We start from the raw sequence: 24,525 nt of genomic DNA on the forward strand, positions 1-24,525 counted from the left end.
AAACACATTTTAGTTTGAATCTCATTTTTACCACATTAACTTTGTGTCTGGGTTAGTTTTTACTATAAAATATAGTTATCTATTATTAATAAGCTACTGCTTATCAATATATTTACAGCTACTGCTACAAATAAGACAAAGACTTATGGGTCAAGAATATAGTTGGGAATCACCACATGTTAAATTTGTTCTCAACTTAGATATATTCTCCTACTAAATTTTCTGTACATTTCTCTTTGTTGTGATTCAAATAAATTGTAGGCCAGCTTTTCCTTACTTCCATGAAGGATTACTGAGATCTGAGTTCTTGAAACTTCCTCTCGGTTTCTTATAGTAGTTAGTGTTAGGCTTCAATTTGGCTAAGCTACATAACTTGGTTACTCGACCAAATAAAAATCGTAGATATTGGTGTGGAGATATTTAGCTGATAAAGTTAAGTTCTTCAACCAGCTGACATTAAGTAATGGAGATTTCCTAGAAGATGGGGCTGGGTCCTTATCAATCATTTGATAGACTTAAAAACAAAATTAAAGTTTATCAGAGGAAATAGAAAATCTTGCTCATAACCTCTACAAATTGTTCCCGAGTTTTCAATATATGAACCCATTCTATAGATATCAGATGAGCAGGATCTACAACATAAGTCAAATCCTTGAATTAAATTCAAATCTCTCGTTCATATACATGTATATACATGTATTTACATATATCCATATATATATGGAGTTTGAGTCTTAAGTTTATAATATTAACCTTGTGTCTGAGTTAGGTTTTTAAATCTCCATGAACTATAGTTATATATTATTAATAAAGAATCTAATATGATATATCTATATCTAAAGCTACTGCTGTAAATGAATATAATATTGCTATATAATAAGAAAAATACATACACACATATATATAGGTGAATATTAATGGGGATATATATATATATATATACATACACACACACACATATATATTAATAAGGATAGATATTGCTCTCTGAATATCTACACCTTATATATATATACATGTTCCGGTTTTCTATCTTCTTAGAAAACATTGACTTATATGCTTCTCTTCTTTCCACCTGGTTATACATAGTAAATATTGCTCGGTTTACTCCTTGACATGAAAGTGGAAGATGATTCTGTCTTAAATTCACATCAACCATTGCAATGCCAAACACAGTATCCTCTGAGTGATTTATTCTTTGAGATTTTTCCTATAACAAATTCCTTTCATTTACATAGATCATTAAGAATATGTTTTTATGTTATATGATAGCAAGTACAAAAGCTTCAGGAAGAGTTATTGCTTTATAGATTTTAGTCAATCTGTAAGATGTTAAACCAGTCCTATTCATAGATGGAAATTATTGAAACCTCTGCGATATGCCTTATGATATCCATCAATGGAGTGAATTGGAACTTTCCTATCTTCCAATCTTGAAAAGAAAGTTCCTGAAACACCTAATGTTTTCCAAGAATCTTTAAGAATGTCACCTATTTTGTTTGCTGTTAGCTGAAGTACTTTTAACATTTCTTTCAACCTGTACTGACTGAGTTACTTGTCTAAACTGAAGGTGCTAAACAATAGAAGAACAAGGTTACTTGACTTGAAACTTTGGACTCTGGCCTTATGAGCTGTGTTAATCTCAGTAAGCTTTGTCCTCTGCCAAAAGGGGAAGATATGAATAATGGTGACCCCCATAGGCTTGCTGTGAAGGGGAAGACGACATTAATGAAAATATACTTGGCATATAGGCAACTCTAATACATCTTTGTGTCTTCTTTAGACTTGACTTTTATTTTCCACTCTTCTTGCCTTTTTCTGTGAATCTAATCTTTGACTTCACAAAGGACTCAGCCTCATCCCACCAAGCTTCTTCCTTTTGCTTTGTTTTATACTGTTTCGGCCTGCTACCCTGTATCTTCTCTGTATGCCTAGAAAAGTGTTTGTCATTTAGCAAGTTGTTAATATGGAGACAAATAATGTCTAGTTTACAGCTATTTTGACATTTAGCATAAACTTGCAGAGGGAAGCTAACCCAAGGTAATGTATGCTGCTGGTAGGAATTGCAAGCACTGCAGCAGACTCATGGCTCTGATACATGGAGACAGAGGGCCCTTCGTAGCACCGTGCATTCTACACTGTATCTGCTAGTTAATATCAGCCTTTCTATCATCTTTATTTTTGCGTATATTTTCATGCAATATTGTAGTTTTGAAAGGTACTTGGTCTGAGCAACAAGCGGACATAGAAAAGAAAAACCTCATCCCGGGCACTTTATGTCTGAGAAATGCTAGTAGGATAGTGTGGGTGGCATTTGGGGCATGTATTTTGAATGCATATACTCTTTATGGATCCTGCAAAGACTGTCATTGCTAGAGACTTCCCATTTACATAAACCTGTTTTTCATAGAAAGCTTCTCAGAGGAGGGCCTTCGCATTTAAAATACAAAGCACAAAGATTGCAACAAAATTATTCTTTTAAATATTTTCTTTAATCTGGAAATAGAAGCTTTTAGACTTTTTAGACAGTAAAATTATTTTATGTTCTTTTGAAAAAATAAAATGAAGCATTGACCCAAACTACGGCCTCATTATACCTCTGCAATAGGTCGTAAGAAGTCAAAGAAATAATTCTTTTTTCAGTTAATACATATGGCTCAAGATACTGGCAAGGCAGAAAGTAGTTTTGTGTATCAGTTATAGGTGAGTGAACTTCCAAAATTTTGTCATTCAATCTAACTGAGAGAAAGGTCCACTTTAATCAACAGAGAGTTCTAACTATATAATATTTGATAGGAAATATTGTTTCCCTAACATCTTTTGAAGCTTGTTCTAATAACAAGATGGCTGGTTGCTAATATAATTTACACACAAATAATTTTCTAAACTCTCTCCAGTTTCTTGTCTTAAGTAGGTTAAAAACCTCCTTTCTAGAGTCTTTAATTTTACACACATTTTCTTGACAGGCAGTTGAGAAAATAAATTTAGTGCAGCTCAAGTTGAACAATTAGCATTTCTGAAGTGGGTAGGACTAATAAGGTTTGATTGTAGGTTCTTGAAATAAGACAGTCTCTCACACTGTGATAAAGCTCTGTGCCAACAGGTCTTTTTGTGAGTACTGAAGTGGTTTGTTATGAGTAGGACACTTTAAGGGTAGCCACCTGGAGACTAGGGCACCCCAAGGCTATGATTATAGTGTTCCTGAGAGTCATAAATAGCTACCTTCAGGATGGACACATGGGTCTATTGACTCAATGATTCTGAACAAGTGCCTATCTAAATGACAGCAAGAAAAATGGTTTTGGGAGCAAATCCTTTTCTAGAATGGAAAGGCTTATCTCTGAGGTCACACTTCCCAGGTCTTAGAGAACCCCAAGAAAGCATTGGTCTGGTTGTTGATACTTGGTATTCACTTAGTCTAGTTACATGGGCTGGCCATGCTGGTCAATCAGTTGCAATCAGTAAGGAAATAGGTAACTTAGTAGGGACTTTGTTTTGGTAATGCTAGGGATCAAACCCAGGCACTGTACATGCCAGTCTACCTTTCTATCCCTGAGCTACATTTCAAAGAGCAGGAAAATCACATTTTAAAGGCCCTTAGTTAATGTGACTGAGTTTTGAACTTTTAGAGGAACCCTTTTTACAGGGTCATTTCTCAAATTTCTGTAATGTTTTTATGCTTATTGGGGAAGAACTGCCTATGTTATTCCTTATTTTATCATTTATTTTTGGCATCATCTCACTGACCTTTCAGGTTAGATTTATAAATGAAATTAGATGACCATATGTCCAGTGTTTCAGGAGGGCTTAAGAATGATAGCGTAATGGTAGAAATTTGGTTTGACTTAAATTGGAAATAGAGGAAATAAATGTCAATACTCCCTTTTCTAGATACAACTAAAGGGAAGATGGGCTCAACTCTCCTTGTCACATTGTGTGAGTGCTGGCTTTCCCTATGGCTAAAGATCAGTACTTTCTTCCCGCAATGCTCAGAAGCAAAAGGCATACCTTCCATCTTGCCGACTGATGGTAAAGCCATAGTCGCTGTGATGCAAGAAACTGACATTGACTCCCACAAGAGGGGTTCCATCTACAGCCACCACTTGGCCTCGAATCACACAAGCACGCCTGCAACAAAAGGGCAAAGGCAATCAGAAAAGCACAATAAAATTAAACTCTAGCGTCAAGTCATAGAAACTCTGGAAAATATTCAAGCCTAATGAAAAAAAAACAGTAATTAAATCAACTAGAAAAAAAAGTACTAATAATATTTTAGGCATGGTATGCTTTTTATGTATCAACATTGGGGTCATATTTGGCATCATTCACACTTCTAACATTTTAAAGTTAATATTATGCTATCAGTATTATCTGATGCATTGAGAATATGGACTTTTGTTACTACATACGTTATCCTTAAAGCAATATTCCACAACTTGCTTAATCTGACTTTTATTTGAAGACATGCTGTTTCTTCTTTTCTTTTTCCTTCGCTGAACTTCTTATTGCCTTGAAAGAGTGTTCTATCTGTTCAATCATACCTTTTGTTTGTCAAAATTAAAATGAATTAGATTAGTTAGTGTAAAAATAATATCTATGTATGCCTAAAGTTTCTATTGATCATCTATATCCTTCTTCATCTTGGCCTTTTAACCACAGTTAACCACAATATCTTTTTTTGTATATATTTTCTATTCATCTACTCATACAAGAATGACTATATTAAAGTTCTTGATATGCACTGCCAAACTATTTTGTCTAGAAACTAGAACCAAGCAAGCAAACTTCGTTGGGTGTTTAGATATGTTGTGTGTATATGCTTGCATGTAGAAATCCAAGTATAACCTTGGGGATTGGACTTTTTCTTCTACCTTGTTTGAGACAGGGTTTCCTGTTGTTGAATACATCAGACTAGCTGATCTGCTAGCTTCTGTAGATTGTCCTATCTCCACCTGCCCTTTTGGTATAGGTGCGCTGAGATTATAGACATGTGCCATTAGTTCTAGCTTTATGTGGATTCTGTGGCTCCGAACTCAGCTTGTATGTTAAACATTGTAACCCATTTTAAGAGTATGTAACATGTCAAGAGAGCCATGGAATAGATTCAAAGTGAGGATTTTCCACTGGTTTATCATTTACTAAAACTGTGTGTAGGGAGGGAAGAGATTTCCTTAGACTCCAGTCTTAGCTTTAACAGTTCTGAGCTCTTGTTTATGAATTTTATTGCTCAAACAGGCAAGGCTAAGGAAAAATAGGCTAAAGCCTTGAATATTATTCTTTTTTAAAAATTGCACAGGGTTCAAAGTGTTCTGGAAAGATAAATCTTCAATTCAGGTGGGCCATGTTTTTTTGCACCAACGTAGATTTCCTGATTAACCCTAAACTAATAGTAACAGAACAAAAGTACACAATGAAAGCATCTCCAAATAATTCACAGACAGGTAGCAACCTAAGTTTGTTTTAGACAATAAACCTCATTACTAAATAATACTGCAGTTTGAGAAATTGGCTTGAACTGAAGCTGATAGGACTTATTCTGATTTTCTTAAGGGCATTCCTTAATATGAATTATAAGGCATTAAGTATCATACAAATGAAAATAATATAATTATTGCTGTCAGCATTTATGTATATTCTGAGTGCTCAGACTAGTACTCCTAGTTCTGTTGTACAGATTATTGGCCTGTAAGTTGAACACTGATTTTTCTTGAGCACCCTCACCTCTTATTTGCTCTAATACAGAAGACAACTACAATCCTCCAGGTCTAGATTTTGAACTATTGTTGACAAATCAGATTTCTGGTTCTAAGCCCAATGTAAAAAGAAGAAAAAGAAAACCTCCACATTTATGAAGTAACAGCTTGTTTCATGTATTTTAATATATATTAAGGGTCTGGAGAGATGGCTCCGCGGTTAACACCACCGACTGCTCTTCTGGAGGTCATGAGTTCAAATCCCAGCAAGCATATGGTGGCTCACAACCATCCGTAATGAGAAACAAATTAAAACAAAAACAAAAAACAAAACAACAACAATAAAAAACTATAGGACAGAGCAAACAAGGCTGGAACGAGCTGGGATGTATTAATTTTTATTTGCATCAGTGTTTACCTTACATATATTTAAATGTAACACAGGAGTACAGGCCCATGGAACTCAGAAGAGGGCATAAGATACCCTGTACCTGAGGTTATAGGCAATTGTTAGCAGCCATGCAAATGTTGGGAATAGGACCTCTTCACTCTATGAAAGCAGTGAGTGATCTCTCCAGTCCCTGTAGTAACAGTTTCAAAATCTTCACAAAATATTTGATAAGATAGAGGTTAAGTTGAAGAGAGTTTTAAAAACTCTCTTACCAACTACTTACAAATTGGAGCTAGGGACCTGAGGAAAGACTATGCAGAGACAACTCATCTAGAAGTCGGTTGTACATTCCTTCCTGCACCCCAAATATTATTGGTCATTTTAGGTCTATACATAGATTACTTGTGAACTTGTCAATCTTCCATCAGTTAACTTTGTTGACGGCTTTGGTGCAATAATGCTTAGTTTGTACTTGCTGGCTCTCCTTAGGTAAAACAATTTTACACTCACTCGTTTTATTTGCCCACATTAATCTAGATATTGTATCTTTCCACACTTGTACTAGACTCAATTATTTTTGTTTTTATTTTGTCAAGCCTGGTTGGCATTATTGTCTCATATTTTATGACAGACACAGATCTGTCTCTTCTTTTTGTTGCTCTTTTATTTTCTATATGGCTTATATTTATGAAGGATCCAGGGCAGTGAGTGAAAGACTCATAAAAGTCATCATTATTCTGTGCATTTCCCTGGATTCCTCTCTTCCTTCATTCTGTATCTCATTCCGAGGAGACCTGTCTCTTGACTCTTCTGCTTCTTACTATTCCTCATATTTTATGAAGCACACAGATTTGGGTAATAACTACTCATCAAAGTCATCATTATTCAAGACATTGTCTACCTGTTCTTCTTCTCATTCATTTCAGTCTCCATCCCTCATAAATAATGTGCACACACTTATCTTTCTACTCCCCTACTTTTTTATTCTTCATATTTTATGATCCACACCAACTTACAGAACATGATAAAGCTCCATAAAATGTATTATTCTACATTTATCGGTATTGAGCTCTTTTTGTAATGTATTAGACTTTAAATGTTCTAAGATACCCCTGTATATTGCTGCATTTGTTCTCATTATTTACACATTCCATGACATCTATTTTTTACAAGAATAAGTCTTAGCTCCTTTTATCCTTGAGTTGTTAGTACTTCCTCCAATCACTGACCAATGTCATTCATTCAGTGTAAAGTATATAAATTTTGGGACAAAATTAAAGTCTTCTTTCTAATTTTCTGCAACTTTGGCTGACATTTCATAGAGAAAACTGGGGGGAAATCTTCTCAGGCACAGTCAGAGTTTTAACCCAGAAAGCTCTTGAGCCCAGTCTCTCTTCTAGGGTGCCCCATCTACAAATGGCCAGTAGAGTGCATTATACCCTTTAGCTGCCAGTTTGTGAACTGCAATTTCTAAGCTCAATTTGCTTCCCAATTCTAGATGTTATCCTTTTATCTAGCTCCCTTTTACTGACCCACTCAGGACATTTAATTTCTATACCAATTATATAACTTGTTTTGTGTATTTATTTTAGGCCCAAAGTAACCTGTGGAACCTATGGATTTTTGAGACTCCAGTTGAGTAGGGAAGTACATATGGTCATGATGTATCTTTGATAAGCTAAATGCTAGATTACATATATTTCTTTATTCCCATTATTGTGTCACCCCATTGTGTATCCCAGAGAGTACCCAGATTTCTCCAATTACATCTAGTGTAGACACACCACTTGACCTGCCCTTGACATGTTAAACTTGTCATGTTAAACTTCCCTTTAGGCTTGGCCTGTTGACACAGGCCTGTACTCCCAGCTACTCAATAGTTTGAGGTAAAAAGATGACAAAATACAAGACTCGTTTGGGCTACACATTGAGTTTAAGGCCAGCCTGGGCAATTCAGTGAGGTCTTATATCAAAATGAAAAAAATATTAAATGAGACATGGGTATACATCAGTGGTAGACCACTTAAGTAGCATGTTCAATACCCAGTACCACAACAAAGCAAAATGAAACAAAACAAAAACTGAAACTACCTTAACCCCAAGTCCTGGATCCTTAAGAATGCATCTTTATTTCTGAAACCTTATCCATTCAGTGCCATAGAGAAATCTTCGGAGCTGTTAAGCCAGATGATAGAAGATAGTGTCTGGATTGTATGTATGTGGCTCGTCATCAGCAAGTATCAGCCCAGTGTAATTATCTGTGTGTGTTGTGTTGTGTATTGGTGTGTGTATGCATGTGCTTTGTGTTTATGCTTGTGTACTCTTAAAGCCAGGAACGTCATGCTTTTCATCTTTTCTGGGAGCTTTCCTTTGATTTTGAGATATGGATGGGATGCCTTGCTTCCTTAAATCTTTAACAAGATCCTCTTCTTGCTCTACTTGCTTAGAACAAGGTAAGTTGAACTTAGATGGCATGGCCAATGTGACTTTAGGAACACGTGTGGGGAAGATCATCTCTGACATTGTTTCTGTTCCTATTCTCTGGAGGATACAGCCTGCAGCCAAGCTGTCTACCTGCTGTCACCATGCTAAAGCAGCAACCCCAAGGGAATTGCTTCTTCACTTTAACTCACTGTTGAATATTCTAAGTGTTTGGAGTTAGATGTAAAGAACAGGGCAGAATATACTGAGAGCTTTATTTAACTAACAAGCTGCTTGTTAGACAACTCTGATGCATAAGGTCTAATTCGTTTTGTATTTGCTATTTTCATGGCAGAGTCAAATTATCTCTAGCCTTCAAATCAACCCTTGGCTCCATTCTCTTTTGTCCTTATTTATTGTCTTTTGTCTTCTCTGTCAACTTTCCAATATTCATTCAACACCTCTGGCAACAACATTAACCTCAAGTGCAGAAGTTGGTTTGGAAAACAAGGACAAAAACTAAATTGTCGAGAGAAGATGTAATTTACTGTATTGTATTTCTGATTAAAATCTTTCACAAGGAAAATGAGGCTTAGGGCCAGAGAAGTTACAGCTATTTGCTTTTTGTTGCTAATGTGAGCATCAGCAATCCTTAAAAGGTAACATTCAGAATCAAGGACCTCTACAGCTGGGGAGGAAGGAGCATGTGGACAGGTTAGGCAACTTTCTCCACAGGAACAGTAGAACTGAGGTCTTTTCTATAGGCTGCACATTCTGTGCAAAAAATAGTCATTGAGATGGCCTGGGCTGGGAGATGCCACATGACTCCTTGCTCACTAGTGTTCAAATTTTGCCCTATAAATTCCTGAATTGATTGTCAGTTTGTTCAAGTCTTCAAGGACACAAAAATAGACTGCATAATGAGCTATCCTTTGAGCATTCTTATAACATCTTATACAGGGGGTAATCATAGCATAAATTCTGCTGTTGGAAACTGTGTCATTCAGGGTAAAACACTGCTTCTGGGGCCTTATTGGACTATAAATACCTCTGAGTGGCTGTATGAAAGGCTTTATGATGTTTCCATTAATCACTGCTATTCCATAACAAATAAGGAAGGTCTTCGGGGTGCAATTTTGAGCTGGGATGTCAGTCCTCATGCCTCTGTGGTAAGCTGTCTCTTCTATAGGCCAGGGATTTTCAAACTTGATAGGATGTGTACCTTAATCCCCTAGAGGGTTTGTTGAAGAAAAGATTGGACTTCTGTGGGCATGTCACAGACTTTCTGATTTGGTAGATCTGATGTGGGGCCAGAGAGTTTACTGATCTAACAAGTTTCCAAGTGCTGCTGATCCCGCATGTGTAAAGGCCAAAGTTTTGTGAAAGCAAGACTATTACCTAATCAGCCAATTAAGCTGTAAGAGTTCCTGGGGAAGGAGACAGGAAGCATAAACCATAAAATGACAGGAAAATAAACAACCCACAATCTTATTCCTATAAAACCCTTGAGTTTTAACTCTTCCGTAAAAGCCTCTGGAAAAAGGTTTGCAACAATTGGCATTTGACAAGTCGTGTTGAAATTGTAAGCACAAAATGTAAGGCTAACCATTGCATGAACTGTTGGGTCCCTTCAAAAGCAGAGATGGTAAAACAGAAATATGTTTTAACCCAATTTATCTATTCCAGGTAAGTGTCAATGTCTCCTTTCCCATTGCTCTCATTACACAGTGCTCACAGGCATGTTCTTGTACTTGCCATAGCCTGCCTGGAATGGCAGTTAGAGATTGCTTGCTCTTTCCTATTAGAGAACCACACATGGCCCCAAAACTATGTCTTTTTCCCCCTGTTCATGTTCATCTTCGTTCTGGGAGTATACAGCACATGCTCAGAAACAATTAATAGAATTTCAGCTTAAATATTTTCTTTCTTCTTTTACATCTAAAGTTGTAAGGTTCTTGCACTACATCCTCATGGCACTGCTTCAAGGGTTTCAGGAACGACTTTGAAGATCCTATGTGACAGATGCCTTACAGTTCGTTTGTTAAGCCAACATCCTCATCAGGAGGGTTTTGTTTGATAATTGACTGCTTCAGGGAATCCAACAATGTCTGTGCCATTGGGCAAAATGAATGAATAGACCTTCTCAAATGCTTAATTTATGCACATTAAGTCTATTATTCACTTATACATTATCATATGATTATTGTTTGATATTTCCTAATTTAAATACATTTGAGGCTTTTAATATACAGATTTTTTTTTTTTAGTAAGGGGAGTGTTTCAACAGAATACATGATGTTTTTGATATGTTATCTAGGTCAATACAGCACCACAAAAATCACTTAATGCTGTAGCATAAACCTATGTTCATGTTCAAAAATTGTGACTGCACTGCATGTTCATAGGAGAGCCCAATAAAATTTCATTAGTTTTTGCTTAAATAGAGCAAGATTATTTAGTCCTACTCTATTGGTCACTCACCCAAATAAATAATCCTTACCAAGCGGGTAACATTAAAAGCAGCTGGGAGTGTTACACATCAACATTCTAGGGCTATGGGAAAGGTGGTGCTTTTGAAAATGCAGATAGCTTTTTAAGCAGAATTATTTTCCTCATGGCTAGTGATGTTTCAAGTAAAACAAAATGGGGGCACTCACCCTGAGGTAGGGTGGCTATTTTCCCATCTGCCCTGGTAATTGCTTGTCAAAAAGAGGCTTGCTTTGGATGCCTGAGATCCCCAAAGTAATGGGAAAAAGATCAAGTGTTTTGAAGCAATAAGAAAACTGACGACGCAGTTACATTTTCAGTACCATGTGAGTGCCAGTTTGCTTCGTTTAGACACATGATTATTTTTGTCTAGAATTTGAATCCTGAAATAGTTGTCCTTTAAGCCCTTGCAGCAAAACTTGAATGGTCTGAAGTGTGCTTAATATGCATTCATATATATGTATATATACATATATATTTGTTTGTTTGCATTTTGCTTATTCCAAACATTACTCACATGCTCTATCTTCGTAATCATCTCTATGAGGTTTTGTTAGCCTCATTAACCTCTCCTGTAACGCTCTGTGGACCTGCCTTTCACATAATGGATAGTCATTAAATAAAGGGCAGGCCCTTTTTGCTGGTCATCTCCTGGGTATGGATTCTTTTCCTGTCGCAAGGAAAGCATAGATACTATAGGTACTTCCAGGTACCAACTCGGGCTCCCTAGTAATTGCACTGCAAAATTTCCTAAGAGACAAAATTATTCTTGACTTCATTTAGTAATTTTGTAAAATAGCAATCACATTTTTTTTTTGTGGTTTTTCGAGACAGGGTTTCTCTGTGTGTGTCCTGGAACTCACTCTGTAGACCAGGCTCGAACTCAGAAATCCACCTGCCTCTGGCTAGCAATCACATTTCTATCCTGTCTTCTTCCTAAATATATCACAGAGAATTTAGAACAAGAGTACTATCCAGGAAAATGATGATTCCTTGAGATAAACTTTTTCAAATTATTTGCTCATATGATCTGATAATTATTAAATATGCAATTAATGTAAATAAGACACTAAGCACTTGCTATGTCAGGCATTTTCTTCATGTCATTTCATGCAACATCAATGTAGTCTTGAGAAATTTAGACTCTTAACTTTATTATAAAATGAAGGAGCTCACTGGCTTTGGTGGTGCTTGTCTTAATCTCAGCACTTTGGTGGCAGAAGCAGGAGAATCTCTGTGAGTTTGAGGCCAGAATTCAAAAACAAAACCACAAAAAAATCTTGTTCTAGATAGAACAGACAGTGATAAAATAGTCCTAATACCTTGTCTTGTATTCAAAAGAGCCTTAGCTGTAGCACATATCTTTCTGAGTCAAGGTGTAAATAATGGGGCTTGGAATAAAAGTACTCACATAGTTTCACTCAGATATAGCAATGAAGAAGATATGATCCTTTGGATTTTAATCGACTTGATGAAATATAAGAAAAATAAATAAATTTTTGTGCTCAGATCAGTTGTAGAGTTGCTGATATTCCTAATTAAAAATTTTGAGTATTTCAGAATGTTTGCGTCATAATAATCAGTTAAATACCATTTTGAAAATTTCTGTTCTGATTTCTTTTCACTCTTCTTTGTCCAAGAGAACTTGCAAAGAAGTGAAAGTTGCACTTTTTTTTTTCTTTTAGGTGTTGACTGCTGATTTCAGTAGCTGCTCAGCACTACAAATCCGGGAGCCTTCAGCACTTTATAATTTCTTAAATGTGGCTTGAACGTGTGTTTCTTTTTGAAAATCTGGATACCCTGCCTTCGCATTTATAACACCTTCCACACAAATGAGATCAAAGTGCTTTATTAGCAACCATCAAGAACCTGACTTCCCACTTATGACAACAATGGCAAAGGAGATAAACAAAATAGACTGCTTAGGAAAATGAAACTCAAAAGACCCTAGGAAGCACACCCTAGCAGCAATATATGTGGAGATCTTGCCCAGATGGGGGAAGGTCATAGGTAGTGGCCTTTTGAAAGAAAAGAAGGTGAACAGATGTTAAATTTGAAGATGCCAATACTCCATGTTCTTAGTGTCCTCAATTTGTTTAGCATTGATGTCTTGTTGTGTTTATTAATTCCCAGTTGCATGCATGGTCAGATGCTTTTCTTGTTCCTAGATTAAAAATATTTCAAAACCTGCCATTAACAAATAGAGTTCTATCACAAGTAGACTCATTAAAAAGTTAAACAGCATATGGATTCAAATTTGTACGTCAGCAAATTAACAAATAACTATATGTGGACATTCTGGAAGTTACTTATGAAATCTTAAAACTGAGTGTCAATTCTATGGGTGCTTGAATACTGTAATTACATTTTATTTTATTAAAAACAAAAACCTATAAACTACTGGCTTTTAAAAATATTTTCCTATTTTATAATTCTAAACCATCAAATGTTTTCTACATATTGGATTCCTTTGGGTTCAAGTAATCAATGCAGACTGGCTATAGTTTGCCCCCTTTCGTGATTAAGTGGTATAAGGCTACAGCCTATTTTCTTTTTGTAAAGCTTATTCAGTTTGTCTGAGGTAGTCAGATTTTCTCAGTGTACTCCTCGAGGGCAGAGCCCCTTAGCATTTATCAGTAGAACCTAGTATATATAGTAACTGCTAGGTAGCAATTCCTTGAGATAGTTTTGTTTTACCTTCTCATTGCACACAATGTCAGAGAATCTTAATTCAACAGCATCTAAAAGTCAATAGCAGGTTCAGTGTGTGAAAATCTATTGGATAAGGGTTCAGGTGGTAAGAAATATTCACATCCGAATTATCTGGCATACCGATGAAAGCTATGAGGGCTCTGATCTAGTGTTGTCTCCTTAGGGAGGCTTCTCTGGACCACTCTGTCAAAAATGATCATTCTTGGCTCCTGATTTTTTTTCTTAAATCTCACTTGACAGTACTCTTCCTTCCTCAGATTTCTCTTTTTCATTATCGTCTGTTCCTTGCTATGCTGAAGAGATATTGTCCCCTATAGCCTATAGCCTAGGAGAGTGTCTATCACCGAATGAACAAATGAACCACGTAAATGTTGTAATGTTCATAAATCTCATCTGAAATAGCTATCAATCCTCTGAAATTCAGGTTACCTTGAAAGAAACTGTAGGATCTATCATGATAAAATGACTCCAAAGTGTAGTTAGTAAGAATTTTTACTATGGGAGACGGGATTTTTTTTTTTCATGACTGATTTTTTTTTTCCTTCAAATTCATTTGCTTAGTACAAAAACTTTTAAGCTGTAGTAAAATTTAGGACCCTAAATGCCAAAGGATGAAACTGCTTGTTTATAGGTAAACCATTCCCTATCTAAATATTCTTTGTATTTTTCTTACAAGTCATCAATAGTCTCTCTTGTGTGTCAATTTTAGCAGCTCTTTGTGGTCAGCAGAACCAATTAGTCCCATCTCTGGTTTCTTGCTGAAAACTTGTTGGTTAACTTCATTTCTGAAATGGCCTAATAACTTTGTTGTATCTGTGAGGATACCTCTAATATCAAACTAGGTTACATGTCTGTACTACTAAATAATTAGCACTTGAGAACACTGAGTTGAAGAACAGGTTCCTTGAAAAACCTAGTGTTTCAGATACACTATATTTATTGCAAAATATAATTTTAAGTAAATATGTATTTATTTGATGCTCTTTGCAGAGGCAAGGATCAAATCTGGGGATTCTAACATGCTAGTAAGGTACTCAATCACTCATCTATAATCCCAGGTCACCATTTCTTATTCTTAAGTGGAGCATAGTATTTTTTTATTATCTATGGGTTACAACATGGTAATTATATATGCTTCATATATATAGTGTAATACTTAAATCTTGATATTTGACTATTTCTGCCTCTAGAAAAGACTTTTTATGTGTTACATCAATCTATTCAATTCTTGGTGCACAATAGTTTCTCAAGAAATATTTCTGGAAGGGATGAGTGATTAGAAACCTTTGCCAGTCTTAAAAAAAAGAATCAATATTAGGACATTGTATTGTATTAAGAATGTCAGAGGAATATGATATCATCGCTATCTCCTTCTCAAGATGAATGAAGTCATAAGCTAGTCATAAGTTTCTATGGGAATACTTTCATAAAATATATGTCAGAAATAAGGAGTACATGCCCAGTGTGGTTATTGTTAGGTTTCACTCTCCTTTCACACTCGGCAATGTCTCTAACAATGTTCATCTTCCCACAACCTTCCTTTAACTGTAGTCTTCAGTCAATAAATTGTTTGGCCATTAATCGAATTTCAAATGCTGTATATCTTCAGTTCAGCCAAGGGCAGAATACCATGTTTTATTAAACAAGCAATGGTAAGTAATTATGGCTATTATCAGGTATCATGACTAATCAGGGACAAGAATCAAGATTTTATTATTGAATGAGATATAGAAAAAGAGGAAGACAGCTTGGGTATGAAGAGTTTGGCCAGAATTCTCTGTTTTAGAATGTTAGATTCTCTGTTTTAGGTAGTTCTAGTATGTTAAATTTTTTCATGTTTTTGGTGAGTCAAAAATGATGCATGCTGAAGTGAGTCAGTTAATAGCAGTATTCCTAACTTTAATGCTTATTATTTCTAGCTTTGTTTTTCTTGGTACTAAATCTTGATTATCTAGCCCACTGAAGATAGAAAGAATTAGTGATGCAGATACGGAGTTATGAATGATCTCAATTATTGGCAGGCTGTGAAAGTGGTGGAAGATAGTATAAGATAAAAATGAGCGATTACTTTGGCACTGCAACATAATCTTAATCATAATCACTCCTTAGGAGTTTTGCTTCTGTGCTGTTTGGAGAGTTGGAATCTTACCTTTAGGCTAGTTTTATATTTGAGAATTGTTTTACTTAAGTACCTAATAATATCTGTGCATTCTATGCAACTAATATCGGTTGATTTCATTGATAAATGCAAGAAGGCCAGGCAAAGCGGTACATGCATTTAAAGCCAGCATCATGAGGTAGAGGCGAAGACATTCGGGGTTTGAGAAATTCTTGGCTATGTGAGATTCTGTTTCATAAGGAAAGAAGCCACTCAACTCATTTTGAACTTGCTTCAATTTTGAGCTTGCTTTCTGTGAAGCAATATGTCATGGCTTGTGAATATATAGTGGTATGGTAGATAAAAGATAGTCAAATACTCTTTAATATTTGTCTCATCAAGAAATGGGATCCATGCCCCTCCTTTTGAATCTGGATGAGGTTTTTAATGTCTTAACACAAGTTACATTTGGGGAATTTCTATACCCATTTCTTAAGAGACTGGCATCTTCCATTTCAGTCGCTTGGTCTAAATAGACACAATATATGATCTCTAACAAACTCAAAGCTGGTTTACTTACCATGCTAGCAGGAAAGTACAATAGCTAAGAGAGATGCTGAAATCAGATGGAAAGATTCCCAGCAATGGTCCTACTCTTTCAACCACTGTTTATTTGGTCCATTCTAGCTGAGGCCCCATTTATAACAGAGCAGAGAAAAAAACATCTTGGTCATATCATATGTGAATTTCTAACCCTTAGACTCATGAGATAATAATAAAAAGTATTTTCTTCTATTTACTAGAAGTAGTTTGCCAGATAGCAATGAACAGTCAAAATATGGAGAAGGTAAGTCTGACTTTGGACCTTGTCCTTATAGAACATGATTAAGGAATGTGATAATTCAGAGATAACGATATACATCCCACTGTGAACCAAAAGGAAGACTACAATGCAGCAACTCTAGAAAAAGAACTAGAAAACACCTTACTATTTCATTTAACTTCATTTTCATTGGAGTTCACGAAGAATACTATGTACTTAGTTCTGTATTAAATTTGGTCCCAGTCCTAAATTCCAAGAAGCTTCTCTAATCCCATTCAGCAGCATTGCTAAAACAGTTTAGACCTTTATTTTTAAAACTTTTATATATTTATTCTCTCTCTTCTCTCTTCTCTCTCTCTCTCTCTCTCTCTCTCTCTCTCTCTCTTTCTCTCTCTCTCTGTGTGTGTGTGTATGTGTGTGTGTGTGTGTAGATTGTGTTGATAGTAGGTAGGTAGGAGCATTTGCCACACAACACATGTATCAGAGAACAACATTTTGGGAGTTGCTTCTGTCCAATGTGTTTCAAGGGAGGGTCTCTCTAGTGCCTGCTGCTATGTTGTGTGCACAACTTCTGGCAATAAAAGTGATGGGATTACAGATGCAAATGGATCTGGATTTTTACATGGGTGTCAGAGATAAAACACAGGTTTCTGGGCCCAAATTTCAGATTTTAAACTGTACTTGAAAATTGTGCTAGGTGATAAATACAATGATCATTAAGGTAGACACTTTCTTACTTTGGTGGGACCTGAGTTATCTGATATCATGTTTGTTGGTACATAAGATACTGTCCTGTAGGAGCTTATTAGATTAATATTTGAGGAAAAGTACATACTAGTTTAGCCATAGGCACTCAGTGAAATATCATTGGAAATACTGTTTCTCCTGTTAATATGATTTCTATCTCATATTTATCTTTTCTCTATTTTTAATCTTAATTAAGTAAAGTGATAATAAATATATAAAGGCAGTTGGAGAAAGAAATCAGACCTAGCCATATAGTTTTAAAATCTTTTCAAGGGAAGCCACAGAATTTCCACAGATAAGAGGTAGAAAAACTCAAATGCCAAAAAGGGAAACATGCCATCATAAAAGTGGGAAATAACCCAGGTGTAAGGGGGACTGTGGTGCACTAGACAGGCATTGCCTTTCCTATCCAGAAAGGCCACTGTCCCTCATTCAGCTCCAGACCACCTGTGCTACAACTAGGTGTCTGACAGTGCTAAGCTTTGTGAATTTTCTAGAAGCATCTTATATTCCATTTTATTTTATATTTGGTCACTCACTTCATAAATGTCAGGCTAAACAAAAGACATCTGTGGCATCATTCTGAACATCTGATAGAGACACTCGACGAAGAGTGATGTGAGGCATCACCCTCTGAGTTACTAAATAGATAAATGAGCTTGGCTAACCCTACTGTCAGTGGTTGCACAAACCCTGGTACGATGTTGTTTTTAAATGTACTTCTCCATTAGTGATGGCGAGCGAAATGTCTGGCTTTGCAAATTACTGCTGTCATTTAGTTTAATGTACTCTTGTTTTTACATATTTATAAAAACCTTCTACATTATTAATAGTGATTAAATGCTTAGACACTGAAGATCAATAATGCTTCTGTTCACCTATTTACATTATTAAAAAGTAATAAGTAATACAGGGCACGTAGACTATGTGGTTTACTTTGTAGACATGTTTGGAATAGATTGAAGAAAAGAAAGAAATTTGAGCTACAGGGTCAGTTGTATTTAGAAAAAAAAAGGGTGAATGAGTTTAGTTTCCTAGAGACGTCTCTGTGGGCGACTTGTGTCTTCACAGACATTACACCATCATAGAAGGTATGGAAGGTATACATCTCACATGCTTTTATATGACAGTGCAGCCAGTAGAATACAGCCAAAACTATTCCCTTTGTGATGCACAAGGGTGAATAATTATCTGTGCGTGTCTTTGCTACACTTGCACAGCTATGTACTGCTCTCTGTAGACTGACTGGCACAGTATAGGCCACAGCAAGCCAGCTGAGTGGCTCATGGTTTGCCAGTAGATAAATGAAACCATTAGTAATGATTTTGTTTTTAACCTGTCTACTCAACTGCCTCTCAGTTATGTGGCAAAAGCAAAAGGAAAAAAAAAAACCCTGCTTTGGCTGATTATAGTATGTAAGTCTTTTAGATTTATCTGAGGGAAGCTAGTCTTCAGTCAGGGCTATATAAGAGTCATGAGTTACTTTAGAGTCACATGCTCCAGTTTTCTAACTAAGCCACCGTGGCTCAATTCAGCAATTTAAAAGTCAGGAATTCAGTACTAGTGTGTGTGCGCCTAGGTTCAAATCCAGGTTCTAACTTCTTTATGATTTTGTTAAAGTTACTTACCTAACTCGCCAATTTCCTCATTTGAAAAATGAAACTTTAACAAACCATACCGTGAACAATTTAATGAGAATTAAATGAAATGACACAGATCCAAGATATCAGACATCAGATTCACAATAGATACACAATAATACTTGCCATGGAACAAAATGTCCATTTCATGATTCTCATCTCCACAGAAGTACTTCATTAGCCCTGATTAAAATTTTGTAAGTCATTCTATTGAAATATAACAAACTGAAGCTGATTTTAATAACTGTTTGGTTTCAAAGTTTCTTATGTTGACCTAAATGCCATTTATCCAAGATAAATTTGGTTCATGTCACCAGATAAGTTTAAGGACAAGCAGAAATAGGGCAGCTGTGGTGTAATGGAAAGGTTATAGGAGATGCTATAATCCAACCTTGCTGTCTGTGATTTAGTCTCTTAGCATCTCAGTTTCCACATATACAAAATATACCAAAAACAATTGCCCCATTTCATTGAGATAGTATAGTATGCGCTTGGGTGATTTGTATTCTAAAATTTTTAAATGAGTGTACCTGAGAGATTGTAATTATCATTTATAAATGTGATTAAAAATGAAATTATTTTGTCCAATGATAAAGCAAAGAAAAGTGAATGTACTTTGTTGTTGTTGTTGTTAGAGAAAACACAGATACACAAGTTTGGGGAGGATGGAGACTCATCATTCTGAATTTAAATGTGACTTGCAGAGCCAAATGATAACTTGGAGCATTTTAGAAAAGAATGTGAAAACTCAATCAAATCAGGAGGAGAAGAAGGACATTAACCACCCAAAGTAATAGTTTTGTTCTCTGTGTGAGTGCCTCACAAGCACTGCTGAAGCGTGAAGCTGAACTGCAGGAGTTTAAGTTTGTCATACCTTTTCTAAGCTTAGTGCTCAAATGCCCTGTTCTGGGTCAAAATGACTTGTCTGCTGTCTCCCTCAGGTCCTGACTTTCTCCCCTTATTGAATTCAACATGTTATTCAACACATCTCAAGTCATGAAGGTTATTATTTCTCTCAGCACCTGACCCCCTGTTTTTGGGCTGATTTCTCCCCAAGTATGGAAAAAGCTATAGAGTTGATTTACCCTTTACCTTGAGTAGGAAAATGGGGAGAATGACTGCCCTCAATTATTTTTGTTCCTTAGTGTTCCAAAATTAAGTCTCCACTATCTAAATAATTATATTGATTATATCCATCTGAAAGATGGACCAGAGGGGTTATCAAACTGGGAAAAAGTTTTGAAGTGGGGATTACTGAATCTCTTGATGAATGGTAAATATTGTCTATCATCCTTAGAAGAACAACCATTTTTTATGATATGTTGGCATTGATTTTAGGTTATATTGCAGCCCAAAACATAAGGATGACACAGTAACAAAATAAGAGAAAAAGGTTTTCCCCCCCTTCGTTGAGAGTTCTAGCATTCAACTGAAGAGAAAGGGAGTGTGGAGTTTTCATATACATCTTTTTCCCCTCTCTACTTTATACTTGCTAAAATTGAATTACAATTTTGTTGCATTATCACTGGTATCAAGCTCTTGAAATAATTCATCTGCAGGGAGTGGAAGATACATAGAGGATCTTAGACAAATCATTTTGTTGTTAAAGATTTTTGTTTGCAAGAGTCTAGAAAACTAGTGAAGCAGCAATTTATAGAACAAATCAAGGAAGGATATCTCTCTCTCTCTCTCTCTCTCTATATATATATATATATATAGAGAGAGAGAGAGAGAGAGAGAAAGAGAGTATGTGCTTAGCTATATGATTGTGCACAATGTGTGTGCAGGAGCCTGCAGAGGTCAGAAAAATGGCAATGGATCTCCTGGAATAAGATTTATAGGACATTGTGAGATACCATGTGGGTTCTGGGAGCTGAACTTGGGTCCTCTGAAAGAGCAGCAAGTGCTATTAATCACCAAACTATCTCACCAGCTCCGAGAAGGACATTTTTGAAATCTTTAATAACTAGACTTACCTATTACACCTTGTGCTAATTATTAAAGTGTGTCATTGATGAAAGTGAATGGGTTGAATACCAATGAGCAAATTCTTATTATACTTTATATAAATGAAATTATTTAAATGTGTTTGTTGCCAGATCTTTAGAGATAATTCTGGCATTTGAGCCTTCCCGAGAAGACAGTCATGTCCCATCTTGAATTTCCCATTGAATATCAAGTCAATCAACCCTTATGACCTGGAAACACTTTTGAACATGAAACAGAACCTAAAATTTAGCTATTGAAATTTAAGGTTTTTTTCGTTCAAATAATCTTTCAGAAGTTAAGGATTAAGTTTGCAAATGCACTTTCATTTGTCATTAAATAACAATTTCCATACATATATATAGACATCTCCTATAACTTTATAATATAGAATTTGACCAATTGGCTTTTAGAAACAAATTGGTAACAGTGCAGGCATTCAAGAGAAGGCATAAGAAAGATAGCAATACTGTTGAAAGGAATGAGAAACCACTTGATCTTTAGAAGACAATTTTCTTTTACTCTGAAGGAAAATCATGAGCACTTTTAGTAAGGACAAAATAAATTTCTATATACCTGCTGTCAAATGAGATCTCTTGAGGAACGACATGAGTACTATCCTTGCCAATAAGAAATTTGATTCTATCATAGAAGAGTCTCGAAGTGTGCTGAGAGAAGAGAGGCTGGCTTTGTTGGATGAGGTCGAGAGGGTCTGGTGAGCCTTGACAGAGTGGGCTTACGTAACAGTTGCTTTGTTGACAACAATCTGGGTCCACACAGTCTGTCAAACCATCTGGAAAGCAAACCAAATCAATAGTGATATATACCTTCAAGAAAACGATATAGTCACAAATAGGCAAAATGGCGAAAGCTAGGAAATGTAAATATAAAGTTGAATTTTGAGACTAGAGCCTATTATAACTGCATGTTTCTCAGGAATTGTTACTCACTGAGTTTGTAGGGTATCTCAGAGAAATTCAAACTAGTTTGTTCCTAAATCTTCCTCTTTGGAATTCTGTAATATTTGTTAACTAGAGACTATAGTTTATGTAACTAAAATGTAGCTTTTGGTTAAAGTACTCTGTTAATTTTATCTTTCTACCTTTGATGAACTACTTATCAGAATGGTAACTACTTTTTTTTTCCTTAAAAAGTTCTTACCCCTATACCACCTTACTGTGAATATACAGTTAAACAGTACTTGACAACCTAGTTTCATTTTCACTTAAAAGTCATCTTAATATGGTTGTCTACAAATAATTCTCAACATAGAGGTTGCGAATTTCATGGTGAAAAGTATATAGGAAAGTGATTTTCAAATGTGTAGCCAATTACATATAGAACTTATTAAATATCTATATACTTGAATTCTACCTACCGAATCAGAATTTTTCATTGTCCTAAGATTGTACATGCTTAATATGGGTGATTCTCAAGTATACTAAAGCAGCTTATCATTATTTCATTTTACTTTAGGGATTTATAGAAACAATGATAGTTAATTCAATTTTTGCTAAACCTAGTATCTATCAACATAATGAGCCACTTTCTTTCCTTTTTGAGGGCCTTCACTATTTGCATTGGAATGCACACTATTAACCCATAAGCACCACCTGCCCAAGGAAGGACCAGGCAAAGTCCTGAAGTGCCAGGAGTGGTGGTTCTTGGAAAATAACAAAGCCTCATAGGAAAGTCTGACATCCTTTAGGTGTCCTTCTAAACCCTGCAACATATGTCTTAGGGCCTTTTAGCTGGGAAATTCCAGGGGATGGTCTTGTCCAAAGTCCATCTCTTAGTCAATATTTAATATTTAATAAAGCTTGGTTTAAATTTGGCCCCAAATGGTGGAGTTGTTTTTTCTCCAGCGAATCTCAGAATTAACAGTATGAAGGAAAAAGAATCACATAAAAGTTTCACTCCTCGGAAGAGGAAAGATACAGGACACAAGACCTATGGAAGGGAGGAATGACTATTTAGAATGTCATAGGTACAAAATGCTTTGTTAGTTGCTTGGTGAGGTAATAAAAGAAAATAACACCCTCTTCCCCTAGAAACTCAAGACTTAGGAGGATGAAATAGGCGTCTAAACAGCTGACTCTTGTTCCAGTGAAGTGTGAGAAGCACTGTAAGAGAATTCTATGCAAAGAAAAAGAAGTGGTTGGAGTGATTAACTGAGCATATGGACACTTCACTCCACAAGCAATAAGCAAAAAATTTCAAGTCCTTCCAAGGTCCTTAGAACAGGCAAGTGGCTCTAATTCAGTTGTTTAACAAGGGTAAACATGAAAATGTTAATCTTAGCTTGCAGTGGAACAGAGATTCAGGGGGATCAGTGGTTCCTTAAGGCAGATGATAAAAGAGGCGCTGGTTTCCTGCAGCGATTTTGCCTGCTCCCCCTCCCTCACTTGGTGGCTCCATTGAGCTCCAGGAGGATGTATCCTAGCTGGCTGCAAGGAAAGTGAGCAACACTGGGAGGAGCAACACTGGGAGGAGGCTTTTGGAAGAATAGCCTTGGGGCACCTCAGAAGATATTTTCCCTACATGTGGTCTTTTCAAATTCCCTAGACCACAGACAGTACTTTGTCTTAAAATGAAGTTTGCTTTTTTTTTTTCCTTGTTTTGCCTGTTTAATTGCTTTTTGCCCATGCTTTCTTTTTGGACCACCCTCCTTTTTTTTTATGACTAATTTTTACATGTAGCTTTGTTTCAAACTAAGTTCCCCTTTTTTTTTTCATCATTTAGCAAATTTGCAGCTATTCCCTAGATTTTCAAAGGCATTGCTATCTCTTCCTATGATAAGATGTTCTCAGCCACTTATTAGCACACTATCTCTTTATTCTTCTGCTAATTAAATATCTGAATGTATAGAAAAGTTGGCAAAAATATCAGATGGATTAAAAGAGTTTTTATAATGTTTGCTATTGGTGGCCCATATGCAAACATGAAAAAATGAGTATCAAATGCAAACTTGTCTTTATTAATTTTTATTGAATTGTGATTTTTATTGACATAATGTATACAGAAGCACTTCATGTCATGCTTGTTAACCATTAACAGATGCACTAATAATAGTTCTGTATATTGACAGGTCTCATCCTATCAACTATGGTTCCAACTTATTATAGAAAATAAGTTGATTTTAAATGAATATTCATGTCATAGTAATCTCAAAAATTGAATTCTAAAACTAAACATTGAACTAATTCAAAATTGGGAATCACATTCTCATCTAGTTATGTATAGAATTCAAGGTAATCTCTTATATTTAGTAATGCCTATTATATGCAGAGCTGACCCTATGAGATTTCCTTTTTCTCAAGAAAAAAAAAAAGCAAGGTCCTATTGAATTTAGAAAGGTAGCAGGGAAGCCAACCAACAATGGCATGCAACCCTAAATTATAATTTACAGGCAAACTCAGCACAGGAGCAAATATCTATTTACCAATTATCACATTGGATAACACTCCAAACAGTATGTCTAGACTGTTACAAAGAAGTGCAAATGACAGTCACACTGGATGTGTGTA

At 35.8% G+C, this 24,525-nt stretch overlaps 1 protein-coding gene across 7 annotated transcripts in view; it reads right to left on the reverse strand.

Annotated features, from left to right (window-relative positions):
* The window catches only part of Tenm1 (teneurin transmembrane protein 1), an 803,700-nt gene that overhangs the window by 140,310 nt on the left and 638,865 nt on the right, over positions 1–24,525 (reverse strand). For all 7 annotated transcript variants that reach the window (XM_031355201.1, XM_031355294.1, XM_031355365.1 and 4 more), the window contains 2 exons: positions 21,575–21,791; positions 4,009–4,128 (listed from right to left, as the gene is read on the reverse strand). In XM_031355201.1, coding sequence (XP_031211061.1) covers positions 4,009–4,128; positions 21,575–21,791 — 337 coding nt within the window. The remainder of the gene's footprint in view (positions 1–4,008; positions 4,129–21,574; positions 21,792–24,525) is intronic.

This window comes from Mastomys coucha, chromosome X, assembly GCF_008632895.1.
Source record: "Mastomys coucha isolate ucsf_1 chromosome X, UCSF_Mcou_1, whole genome shotgun sequence".
NCBI classification, from domain to species: domain Eukaryota; kingdom Metazoa; phylum Chordata; class Mammalia; order Rodentia; family Muridae; genus Mastomys; species Mastomys coucha.